We start from the raw sequence: 12,195 nt of genomic DNA on the forward strand, positions 1-12,195 counted from the left end.
CCCACGGAGCGTCAGGCTCGTCCATGTAATTTCTACGTTTCAACTCTACCTCCTTTCTTTTTATTTCGACTGCATCCTTTTGCTCGACCTCCCCCCTTCTTCCCACCTCTTTTTCCTTCTCTTTGTCTTTTTCTCTCGCAGCGACTCAAGCCAGCAGCCGGTTCGCGCTCCGTCGGACTTCGAAGTCGCCCGAGTGACGGAGGGCCGTAGTTACGGAGAAAAGCTTCGGCGTCGACGGAAATATCGTCGACGTCGATCCACGGACGCCGACCAAAAAGCGCCGTCGCCTACACCAGGAGGCACTAATTGGGAAGCGGTATATATACCGCTTATAGGGACAGGGAGGAGAGAGCAGCGGGAGGATGCTGGGGATGCTGGGGATGCTGAGGAGGCACCGTGAATATTTTTATAGGGTCTACGCGACACGCCGAGATATTTCAAAAGGATCCAGCCTCAAATTTATGCCCGGCGCTTACAGCTCTTTTCAAATCTCTCGGTCGGCCCTACCCTGCGCTTCTATGAAGCAGCCTGTAGAGGCTGGACCACAGTCGCGATTTCGCACCGGTGAAAAATATTCTCGTCAGCCGTCGGAGACGCCTGTACTTCCCATATGCCAAAACCATTGTGTTTTTACAGGCTAGTTCAAAGTTAATAAATGCTTACCTGAAGCACCCTCTTCGGCAAGCCGGTCTTCTGCGAAAGCTGCTTGAGGTCCTTCGCGTCAGGATTATGATTAATGGCGAAGTAGCTCTTCATCGTCCTGAGCTGATGATGCTTGAAGCTCGTCCTCATCCGTTTGGTTCGACTGTTTGATCCTGGCATCCCCGGTGTCCCTGGACCACCCCTACCGAAGGGCATGTCTATATAGTCGGCATTGAGATCTGTAACAGTCCAAAGGAAGAAACCTCAATTATTCTGGATCATCTTCAAGTTTCGTCAAAGAAAAATTAATCGTTCCTCCTGAACAACGATCGATCGTCGCATGGAGGAATAATACAAAATTCACCGTCAACCCTGAGTAAACGCATGAAAAAGCCGTCCAATCGAGCACTCCTAACCTCCTGATAAAGAAATAATAATAAAAGACCCCGATAACCGTGCAACGTCAAAATAAATGTTACATCTTATCGGTAGGTGTGATTATACAATAACAATAAGCTCGGAGCTACACGATTAGAATGTAAAAATAGCACAAAGTCGGATGCCCTGCGATAGCAGCGCCCGGTTTCGAGGGGAAACCAAATTTTTTTTTATTGTCAAAATTAATTTTTCCACCCAGCAAAGTGAACGGCAGAATAACGTGAAAGGAGACAGCGAAGGGCAGGCAGCGTGGAAATTGACTCGTAAATAGTCTGGTCGGCTATCTCGTGCCTAACAAACTATTTGCTGCGCATAGAGTTGTAATTGCTCGTGTCTCCGTCGTTCCCCGTGGTGGCGCTATCGTGCCTTTCGTTTGCACACGGAGGAGCTAATGAGCTATGATACGCATCGAACAGTGCTAGAGTCATGGCTCACTGTACGTCTATATACTATATACTATATACAAATAAGAACCAGCCCATAAGAGACAGTTGAAGCGAAGCGACAGTGCTTTTGTATAACTTACATTGAATTCCCTCTAGGTATTTCACCCTATACCGCACTGTAGGCAACTGCCGCTCCACATCCTGTAGATCGCAGCGCGCGCGCACACTGTACTATGTAAACGCTGACGCTTCGCTCGAGTTCAGAACCAGTAATTACTGACCGATAATTCTCAACGTAAGCAACTTCCATCGAGCCACCCCGAAGCTTCATGAAAATAAGGACTCGGAACGTCCGCAGCGGTTACCGATAATTGATTCAGGAGCCTTTCAACGGGTTTACGATTAGGCACGATAATTTCATGAAAGACACACGAACACGGGTTTGGCTTGATTGGAACGTCCTGTACATACAGATTAGGACACCGCGATGCGACTGTAGAGCCGTTTATCGCGAAGACCCATGAATTCTCGGCTGTCACTCTTATAGCGGGCGTGTAGAAAATAAGTGTTACCAAAGTAATATTGAAAAACACGAAAGCTGCTGGCAAGCTCTTAAAGCGTCCCTCGAATTCGTTCCCACGATATTCCTAACCCATACAAGAATAATTGTCTCCGGATCGTCCAGGCCGTAAGCGGGGGCCCACCTACGCGCACTGTTTTTGTATCTCCTTTAGTTCTGTATCCGTGCGCCCGAGTATATACGTGAATTTATGTCGCGCCGACAAATTTTATCAGGGTTCGGTGGCAAACGGCGCACGCCCACGCGCACCCGTAAATCACCAGGACACACCGCGAGGCCGCCACTCGAATCTGGAACTGTGGAACTCTGGGGAACCGAACGGGGAACCGAACGGGGAGCCGAACGGGGAGCCGAACGGTTCTTCTTCTTGTCGGTTGTCGTTCGCGAGACGGAGGAGTCTCGGGGCAGTTCTGCTTTTCGCCGCTAGAGCGCCAATTTCCACTTTGGCCCGCCGGGATAATATATATCTATATGTGAAATGTAGTACCGGTGTCCCTGGCCAAGAGGTTTCTTGTCGTTGCCGATTGTGATCGGCTCTTCGGACTGCTACAACACTTTTATGCCCCGTGGGTAATGTTACTTGTCTCGGGCGTGTCCCGGGACGCGTACTACCACCGGAGACACTTTCAGGACCCTGTTTAATCCCACACGCGCGTCCACGCACTCGCGTATACCTATTTACGTATATATATATATATATATATATATATATATATATATATAGCACATTTATTTTTCGATCTATATATACCGTGGGACGTGGAAAAAAAATACTGTGGCTATGCATTTTCGAGATGGGAAAATTGAGATATGAAAATGGAACGTTGCCAGGAGTCGAGAATACGTCGTTTGGCCGAACGTGGAATTCTCTCTGGTTTAGGGTTGGGTTAGGTTATGGCTCCTTGATATCTAGCTAAGAAATCAAAGGCTCCCCCCTCCGATCGTCGATGTCGAACGACTTGGTCGTCCTGGTCGTCCGCGTTGAGGACTGCGTGCGCGACCGGACGCCGACAGGGCGATAAAGCGTGACGTCAGGACGCCGCCCTGAGGTTCATTCTCGTGTAGCGACACGCGACCGACCACCAATCGGGTTCAGTAGACCAAAAAATTATGTTGTCGGTATCGAGGAACGAGTCGCCTTGAAAAAGTGTCAGAGGCATCGGGCGTTTGGCTAAGAAAATTCTCAGAGCGTACCAAAAGGATACGGACGGTAATGACGGAGGCGAGAGGTGCTAAAGAAATATAACGACAAAAAGTAACCGAGACGCCGAGAGTTTCGCTGAATAAACAGGAACCTTATAAAAATTATCCTACAGCGACGCCATCTATGTGGCAGCCCTTTTTGTCGCGAACAATTCTTCTTTTTTTTTCTTGTACACGTAAAATTCAACGATTTCACTGAGGTCTTACTCACCCAGACTGGCTGTCATGGCCTCCAGATCCTTCGGCTTCCTCTTCCTGGGTCGGCCCTTCTGTCTGGGTGGCGGCACCCCCGCAGCGGCCCCGTTGAAGTAGGGAACCTTGGGTGGCGACCCAGCATCCGGTCCCGAGGGGGTGGCCGGTTGCAGAGGAACGGGACTGACGTGCGTGTGCTGATGGGGATGCTGAGGATGCATCGAGTGATGGGGATGAGGCCCGTGGGGCCCGTGGGGATGGTGGTGGAGGAATTCGGGGGATGGAAACGGTTGTCCAGGGTAATGGGGTCCTGGGGGATAGGCAGGAACCGGTGGACTCTGCGAGGGATGCAAATCCGCCCCCATCTCGTAGTGGAGTCTGCACAGGACGGCGCCGTCCCTCATGCCGAAGTGGTCGCCCTTGGTCAGGGGGATGGTGCAGGCCGCGCACGAGAAGCACCTCACGTGGAAAACAAGTTCGCGGGCCCTCATCACAAGTTCCGAGGCCAAGATGGCCGCCTGGCATCGGGAGCACCTCTTCATGCCGCCGAACATTCTGAAATTCGAAGAAAATAAAAATTTAACAAAAATTTCTTTAATCGAACAAGAACAGTGAACTTGTCACGGGCAACGTGTACCACGTGGCCACTCCGACTCTTTATTTATTTGGATTCATACCCAGGTAATTCGTAAGGATAGGAAGGAGGCCCTGGTGTGCGTACGTGTGAAGGATCAGAAAACTGGGCCCTGAGGCCCAACTCCCTCTTGGGCTTACGTTGACATAGCTACTGCATTAGCGGCTGCCTACGGTCTCCATTACGGACGCCGACTCCCTATCTGTTTGATATCCTCTTCTCTGCCTGCCTGCCTACCTACCTATCCCACAAGCTAACCTAACCTGCAGCTACAGAGAGCCAACGGGTCCACCTCCTGCCTTACAAATATATTACATTCTTTGCTACTGACCTCGATAGAGCTCTTCTCCGGCTCTCTCACTCTCTCTCTCTCTCTCTCTCGCACGTCTCTTGATTACTTGGCTACATTATGAATTTCACGTGGCTCCAGCCAAGGAACCTGCCCAGGTACGTACCTACCGAGGGAGCAAGGTCTTGAAGGTACGTAAACAAGTAAAAATGGGCCCACTTGAGTTATCAAGTGCCCTGAACGAGGACCGGAGTCCTGAGGGGGATCAGGCCACCCGACTGAAACCATCCGTCCCCATAGGGATCTCACCCTCGACATACAAATAGTCAAGTTAAATCTGTCAAATTCAATGAGCACGTCCCATGAATTGACCGCAATCCTAATCTAACCTAATCTAACGGATTAGAAACGTGTAAATCCCCAGCGAAGCTCTCTTGACTCCGAATCCCATTGTAGTAGACCGAAGGAGGGTTAAGGGGGTCATCCACGGCTAAGGTCACGGCTCCTGATCCCATTGGATAGGTAAGCAAAGGCATCGATGCAGCCTAACCTGACCCGGCGATTACCTGGGGAAACGGAGCCACGAGGTGCAACCGGAACAAAAGGGAAATGTCTAAGCAGCAGGGAACTTGAGGAGGCCGGAGGGGGGTACACAGTAACCGACAGATTTTTGCCTAATCGGATCCGACTAGACGCGGTTGGATAATCGTGCGTCAACCTAACCCAACCTGAATATAAAAATCCGAGAATCCCACAAACAAGGTCTGCCCTTTCTATCCCCACTTCCTGTGCCCCCCCCTCCACCTCTTCCTTCTTTCACCGTCTTCTCTAAGCAACAATTTCAAGCTGTTCCTGAACTCACCTGGGTCTTGCTGCCCCCAAGACCCTTAGGCTCCGTGCCCATGAATGGACCATGTCTCGCTCGCTCTTCCCCTCGGTCACCTAATCGCCCTTACTCCCCGGGAGGGGCGGGGAGGCTCATTCAAATATTTTCAGACGCGTTACACGTTGCCGATGCGACGCCGATGCGACGCCGATGCGCCGCGACTCCCGGCACCGGGACGACCCGCTGAGTTTTACAGGATGTTAGGAGCATATGCGTTACGTTATTAGGGGCGCCGGAGACTCCCGCGGGAGCGAAAGCGAGTCGCGGCTGAACACAATTCGCCACAATGGAAACGGAACGGTGGCTTTTGTGGAAAAGGATGAGGGACGAGAGGAGAAGGGAGGAAGAGAGAGGGAGAGAGAGAGAGAGAGAGAGAGAGAAATGAAAACACGTCTAGTGCACTGTGGGGACCACTTGCCGTGCGTTCACACACTCGGCAACATTCATGCGGCAGCACGTGGTTCCTGCTTTGCGGTGGAGACCCGCCAATATTTTGTGTTTCTCTTTTGAGTCTGTTTTTTTCATCTTTTCTTTTCTTTGTCCTTTTTTTAATGCTAATGCGCCAATTTTCAATGAACGTACGTTTACGTTTTTTTTTTCTTAATTGCAACGACAGCCATAATCTCGTGCTCACGTAGGGTCCTCCCAAGAGGGATCCGTTAAAAGACGAATTGGAAATTTTGAAAAAAAAAAAAAAAAAAAAATTTTTTGAAAATCCCAAGAGGGATCCGTTAAAAGACGAATTGGAAATTTTGAAAAAAAAAAAAAAAAAAAATTCTTTGAAAAATTGACGATGACGCAAATCTGTCCGTTGCTTCTCGTACGGCCATCGATGGTCCAGAGCAGCCTAGAAATTCCAAGATCCGGGCGTCGCTCACTCAGCGAAGAGTAAAACTTGCTCTTTTTCCCGTGACTTTTTATCGATCGTTTCATCTCACGAACCGACAGGAACTTTGCGAGCGGAACGGAGAGAAAAATAAAAAGGAGCTTCGCGAGAGTCTTCGAACGCGTTGCGCAACACCCTCGACCTTTTTTGTCGGCCGTTTGCGAGGTCGCCTTTCCCGGGAGATTCGCCGTAGCGAAAAAACGTCGATGGCATTATATATACCGTTGCAAAAGATGGCGGCACCATAACGTAACCTGTTGGCCGGTGCTATTAGTCCGGCCTGCCGGTACCGCGGATACCCAGTGGCCACAGGGTGACTACTGATTTCTGCTGCCGTCAGTGCCAGCTGTACTCCGCTACCACGTCCCAGTCAAATGGACCATTATGATTAGCCGTTACAAGATAGGAAACCAGTAAAGTCCGTATTCAGCGAAACTCAATAAAAGACAAGGAGCAGATTGCGACAGTACAATTTCTTCGTCTCATGAGAACGAGCGATAAAGCCTTAACGAGGAAGAGTTGGATGTCAGAATGAAATTTCTGGGAATTTCTGAGATCCTAGGCGAGAGCAGGGGGGGCGGAGAACGAAAAAAAAAAAAAACAATTTTCGATACGCGTAACACGCCAGAAATATCGCGAAGCGTTCTCACTGTCGCGATTACTCAAAGAATCCTGCTGTCAAGTTATGTACAGCCGAAAGGAAGAAATAAATGGCTGAGCAAATACGCGAGTCCGGGCAAGAAGCATTTGAAAGGAGACAAAAACAAAGTGTCGGTCAGGAAAAAAACGGCATGACCAACGAGCGGCTACGTATGGAGAGAAACAGAGACGAAGCTACAGTCGAAATCTCGAGTCAGGTTTTTTTTTTTTTTTTTTTTTCAAAAAATCGAGTTCCGCCCGACCTGGTCCATTCGCGACCAGAGACGTGAATATCATTTTCATAACGACGCATCGACGAAGACGACGTCGCGACGCCGACGCCCGGGAGGAGGCCGTCGATGATTTGTCTTCCGGCGGTTTCTTATACCGGGTGCGCTAAGTGGAACGGGCAGAAAAGAGGAGAAGGACGAGAGAACGGAAAAACGAAAAAAAAAGGGGGGGAAACTACTACCAGAGATTTCTTATGATGAGATCGCGGTACAATTTTTCGAATAAATTTTCTTCGACAGTCAACTGTCGGCAACCGGTTGCCAAAACGAAGTTACACACTGTGGGCTGGACGTGGTCCAGCCGAAAGTCAATAGTGAAAAATGCTGATGACCCAATGCTAGGAAATCAACGGCGAGGCGAGAGTGAAAAATTGTGAGAATTAGGTAAAGCGTGAAATTTATTTATTTTTTTTTCAAAGATTCAACGGACCGCGAATCATAAAAATATTATGGAGATAATACGGCTAGTATATATACATCTACCTTGGATGATAAGGAGCATAAGGATTCAGGAAAGATCAGAAGGAGCTGGTGTCTTATCATTAATGATGATGCCTATATGCTCTTATAGGCACAGTGGAACATGATGCATATTATAACGTTTATATATATGTATATACATATATTTGGCCTCGAACCCGGTTTTGCAAGATACGCCCTTAGCGTCCTTGATACAGATCCCAAAGGCACCTTGCGATGTCGTGTTCCCGACGCATTAGTCAGCGCCTGCATACAAAGCTGGCCACCCGGTGCAGTTATATGCATACTTGGCACTGCACTTACGCCAACTCGTTCCATCGTTCCTGCGTTCCTGCGTTCCTGCGTTCCTGCGTTCCTTCGATCGACGCGCCGGACGCAAACTCGAATGGGAAGGAACGCTTAAAGCGCGCCGCCGTAAATTATCTCCCCATATACAAGCATGCGTATATATATATATATACATCACTGATAAAAAAAGTACTGCGTGCCCGGTGTGATTTTGCAGCGATGCACTCTCTCCAAAATATACAGCGCACCTGAGCTCGCGCTGCACTTTGACCTCGCGAAAAATTCGCGTGCAAGAAAAATATTTCAAGTCCAATAGAGGGAAAATTAAAATTCAAAATTTTCTTTAAAAATTTACATACGTCATTTCCTCCACCACCCTTGATCCTCGGGTCGCGATATCCGAAGCGAATAAATAATTTAAAAAATTTCCCGCGAAAATGGTCCAGGGCCGAGTTGCAGCCTCCGTATCTCGCCCGGGGGTAAACGGAATGCCAATAAGAAGACACTGGTAATATAATACTACGATCTAGATTAATGCAGGGAGCCGGCAGGAGTCACGTAGCGTCCCACGCGCAGCGGTGTCCCTGCTCGTTGCGACAGGGGCGGAGGAGGAGAGGGCGGTAGCCCCGGTCACTACATTATTCATAAAATAAAAGAAAAACCGCTTACGAGAGTGAACGAGTACCAATGAGTAGCAGCGCGAGTACCAGAGGTACGGACGGGGATCACGTAAGAAGCGTAGGAAGAAAGTGAGCGAAAGAAAGAGAGGAAAAAAAAAGTAAAAAGAGAAAGAACAAAATAGGCAGTACATCATCGAAGTCAGTCGGACAGGCGCAACAGGACGCAGCCAGGAACGATTTCTGGTCCTGGTTTCCCTGGTATCCAAGTGGTACCACTTTGGTACCATCGGAGCAACCAGGATGTCGCCATGGCGTCCTAGCATTTGTCTCCGGCCGCCACCACCACCTCCTGGAAGAACCCACCTCGTAGCCCGTAGGACCCCACCGCCCAAATGCATAATAGCTCCAGCCCAGGTACGTGCCCTTCCCGGTACCGCGTGGGTCCCTCTCTTAATACGGGGGCCCCTTCACTCTTCTTCTCTCGCATCGTCTCCTCCCCATGGTAACACGATACTTTTATACAGGAATGGTTTATGCGGTGACACTAGCGCGACTTCATGCCGGACACACGAGGCCCCGACCCCAACCTGACCCCACGTACGTTCCCCAGGACCAACCTCACCTACCCTGTGGACCCCATGCAGAGATACGCCGAAATATTTCTCTGTGTTTTATGAACAATGACTGACGAGGCGTGACTCTACGCTGTGTATAGATAACCTGGGCTTCGTTACCTGCATGGTTTCTACTATCGGTATCATTTTTCGAAAAAATTTTCAAAATATCTCTTCATAAAATCCCCCCAAAAATGTCATCGGAGAACATACGAAATAAAGAATACTTGGTGTACAGAGTGTTCAGCGGAACAGAGGCGACCGGGTTGACCGACGTTCTCCAAGTGGAGGAAGCGGAGGACCCCCCGTCGAGACGGCATTGTACCTGGAGGATCTGATACGGGGATCGGCTGGGTATCGTTCCCGTTGGATGAAGAAGGGGTCATCCTCTACTTCGTCTTCCCCCGTGTGTGTTGGGGGGGCCTAACGCGCATGATGCATGGAGTCTCGCGTGCAGGTGTCGCCCGTACAAATACGCTCGTCGCTTTTATCTCACGAGATCTACTACATCGAGATAGGCATTGCGAGAGAGAGAGAGAGAGAGAGAGAGAGAGAAAGAGAGAGAGAGAGAAGGAGGGAGGGAGGCTGGACCCGATGCGATCACGTCGGCTACCTGGTCCAGCTGTCTATATTTTCACTGAACCATGTAAATCATACGCTGCCGCGATCAGAGTACCCCGGGAGGCTGCGGCTGCTATTGCAGCATTTGACGGTCCGATTGATGATTCACTATGGACGGATGCTCCCGTGGGACGTAACAGTATAGACTTATACGCGACACTGCTGAGACTGATAAGAAACCAGATAATCTGATGAAGTTTATCAGAAATTTGTGAAAAATTTTGAGATGATTGGCAGTAAGTGATTCGCGTTTTTTTTTTTGTCACGATATGAATTTTTTTCCGAAACTCATCCTAAAAGATCTCGAAACGAGATGAAAATGATCTCGACGGGATTATACGTGGCTATGCGTAAAATCCAAGGGAAGCTTCTTAAGCCTCGTCGTAATCTGGGATGAGGGTCTGGATATACGGCGACATCGCGGTGGCTACCGATGATACATGTCCTTCGTGTAACCACGCGCGGTATTATGTTACTGCGTTGGTCCAGAGGAGCCCCCGAGTCTATTATATTTATGTTGCTTGTCCAGGATGCGAGTCCTGGCCGCGCATTATCAGCCGGGGAGAAAAGAGAAGAAGAAGATGAAGAAATGAAGAACTGCTCACCTAGGTTTCCGCGTAATGGTACATTCTACCTGCAAGGAATTTATCCCGTGACGGATGCTGAATAAGAATCTCATGTCTGCCAGAATCGTCATCCTCCGAGCGACGGACTCGTCTCAAGATCGCGAAGGTAAGTTTTCGATTAAAGGATAAAAATTTTCAATTTTTCAAAATCTTTATCTAGTTCGAGGTGCCAAAAAAAAAATAAAAAAAATTCCCCCTCTGCATGCGTACAAAAATCCAAGAAGTGTCGGGTTGCATGGGCGCGTATGCGGTATCGCCTCTCCAGGATGCACCGGAGTGTGTCTGGCTGGTGCGAGAGCAAGAGAGAAAGAGATAAAGAGCTCTCGCGCCCTGCGCATCTTAATTGCGCTAAATTATGAGCGAGGCTCCCGGCGCTGAAATATTTGTGTGTTCGCCGCGCGAGGGTTACGGCTCAATTACCACTCGCTGTTTCCTTTGCGCGCTATGATTTAAGCTCACCCGTTTCCTGCCGTGTGGCTGCACCAGATACTTCTCTTTACTTCGCTTCCATCTTCCACCCCCCCTAAGCACCCCCCCTAAGCACCCCCCACGAGCCTCACCCCTGCCGCTGCACGTAATTGCACCTCCAATCGGAATTTACTGCACCGTCCAAACTAGAAACGGTCCATTGGCACAGTCGAGTTAACGGAGCCAAAGGGAAGCTGGGAGCCCGTAAGATCCCCTTTGAAGATGCTAAAATAAAAGATGGCCGCCCCCTTCACGGGGTTAAGGGCATCCCTTCTGTTTCAAATAAAAATACGTACTCAGCTACGGGGCGGCTACCCACCGGGTCATACCGTAAATAATAATCACATTACGGAGGCCCAAGCGTCCTCGTCACATGTCCTGAGATCCTTTTACGTCAAAGTGCCAAAGCCGATAATAACAATAGCAATATATCCGCCGAACCCAAATTCCTCTTAAATCTCTCGGGCGAGAAGCGAATCACGGTCGTCCGGGGATTCCGGCAGAATTTTCAAAAGGTCAAAATTAATTTCCAGCATGCATTAAGGCCTAGAACCTGATAGCTGATAAGGGTTAACAGGTCAAGAGGAGGGGCGAGGGGGCGGAGGATCAGGACGATAATTTTTGTGCGTCCTTTTTAATAATTCATACTTGTCCTTATGCGTCCATAGCTGCACGCATAAACGCGCGCGCGCGCACACTAGACCGCGCGCACACTAGACCGCGATATATAATCCAGCGTGTAAGATGTTAGATATAGATTATGGAAAGTAAATTCACTCGATGGGGAAGAAGGAGCACGCGATGTCGGTTCTTATCTGAAAGTTAGGTTAGGTTCGCTGCTCGTTGCCTTTCATGTGTTTCTTAACCTACACGCGCGCGCAGTCATCGACCACGTGTACACGTACAATTGTACATCCATGGAGTATGGATCTTACACATGAACAGCTACGTGTAAAAGCATCGGCTCTTACGGTTAACAGGCCAGCTCCTCTGACGCCAGCACGTATGGCACGTATGGCCACGTATGGCGAGAGAGAAGAAAAGGAGTCCGTTTTACGGAGATGCGCGCACACAGGTTCGAGAGCGCTGGATTTTATTTTATTAGTTTGCCCGGGCGTGCATGCCATCTTCATGTCGCGTGACCATCGGGGCCTCTTGGCTCGCTCCTCTCCGGGGCCGTCGGGGCACCAGGAGGCTCGCTCTTTACGGCGGAGCCTGCCTGCAGTGTGCGGCGCCCGAGGAGCGCAAGTGCATCCTGGCTATTTCGCGATTCTTCAAAATACCGCTACTTTTCGAATACGCGCCTCAACTTTTTCGTCGCTCGTTTAATATATTTCGGTCTTGTTTGACTGACGTCACGTTGAATTTTAAGAGTCATTCGTTTCCTGGGTATTTTTGCATTTCACTCGAGTG

General features: G+C 49.4%; 1 protein-coding gene across 2 annotated transcripts in view; it reads right to left on the minus strand.

Annotated features, from left to right (window-relative positions):
- Positions 1-12,195, minus strand: part of LOC107274065 (LIM/homeobox protein Lhx9) — a 29,613-nt gene that overhangs the window by 3,133 nt on the left and 14,285 nt on the right. For both annotated transcript variants that reach the window (XM_015752811.2, XM_015752810.2), the window contains exons 4-5: positions 3,461-3,996; positions 664-881 (exon numbers count right to left, since the gene is read on the minus strand). In XM_015752811.2, coding sequence (XP_015608297.1) covers positions 664-881; positions 3,461-3,996 — 754 coding nt within the window. The remainder of the gene's footprint in view (positions 1-663; positions 882-3,460; positions 3,997-12,195) is intronic.

This window comes from Cephus cinctus, unplaced genomic scaffold (assembly GCF_000341935.2).
Source record: "Cephus cinctus unplaced genomic scaffold, Ccin1 Ccin1_scaffold2085, whole genome shotgun sequence".
Lineage (NCBI taxonomy): Eukaryota > Metazoa > Arthropoda > Insecta > Hymenoptera > Cephidae > Cephus > Cephus cinctus.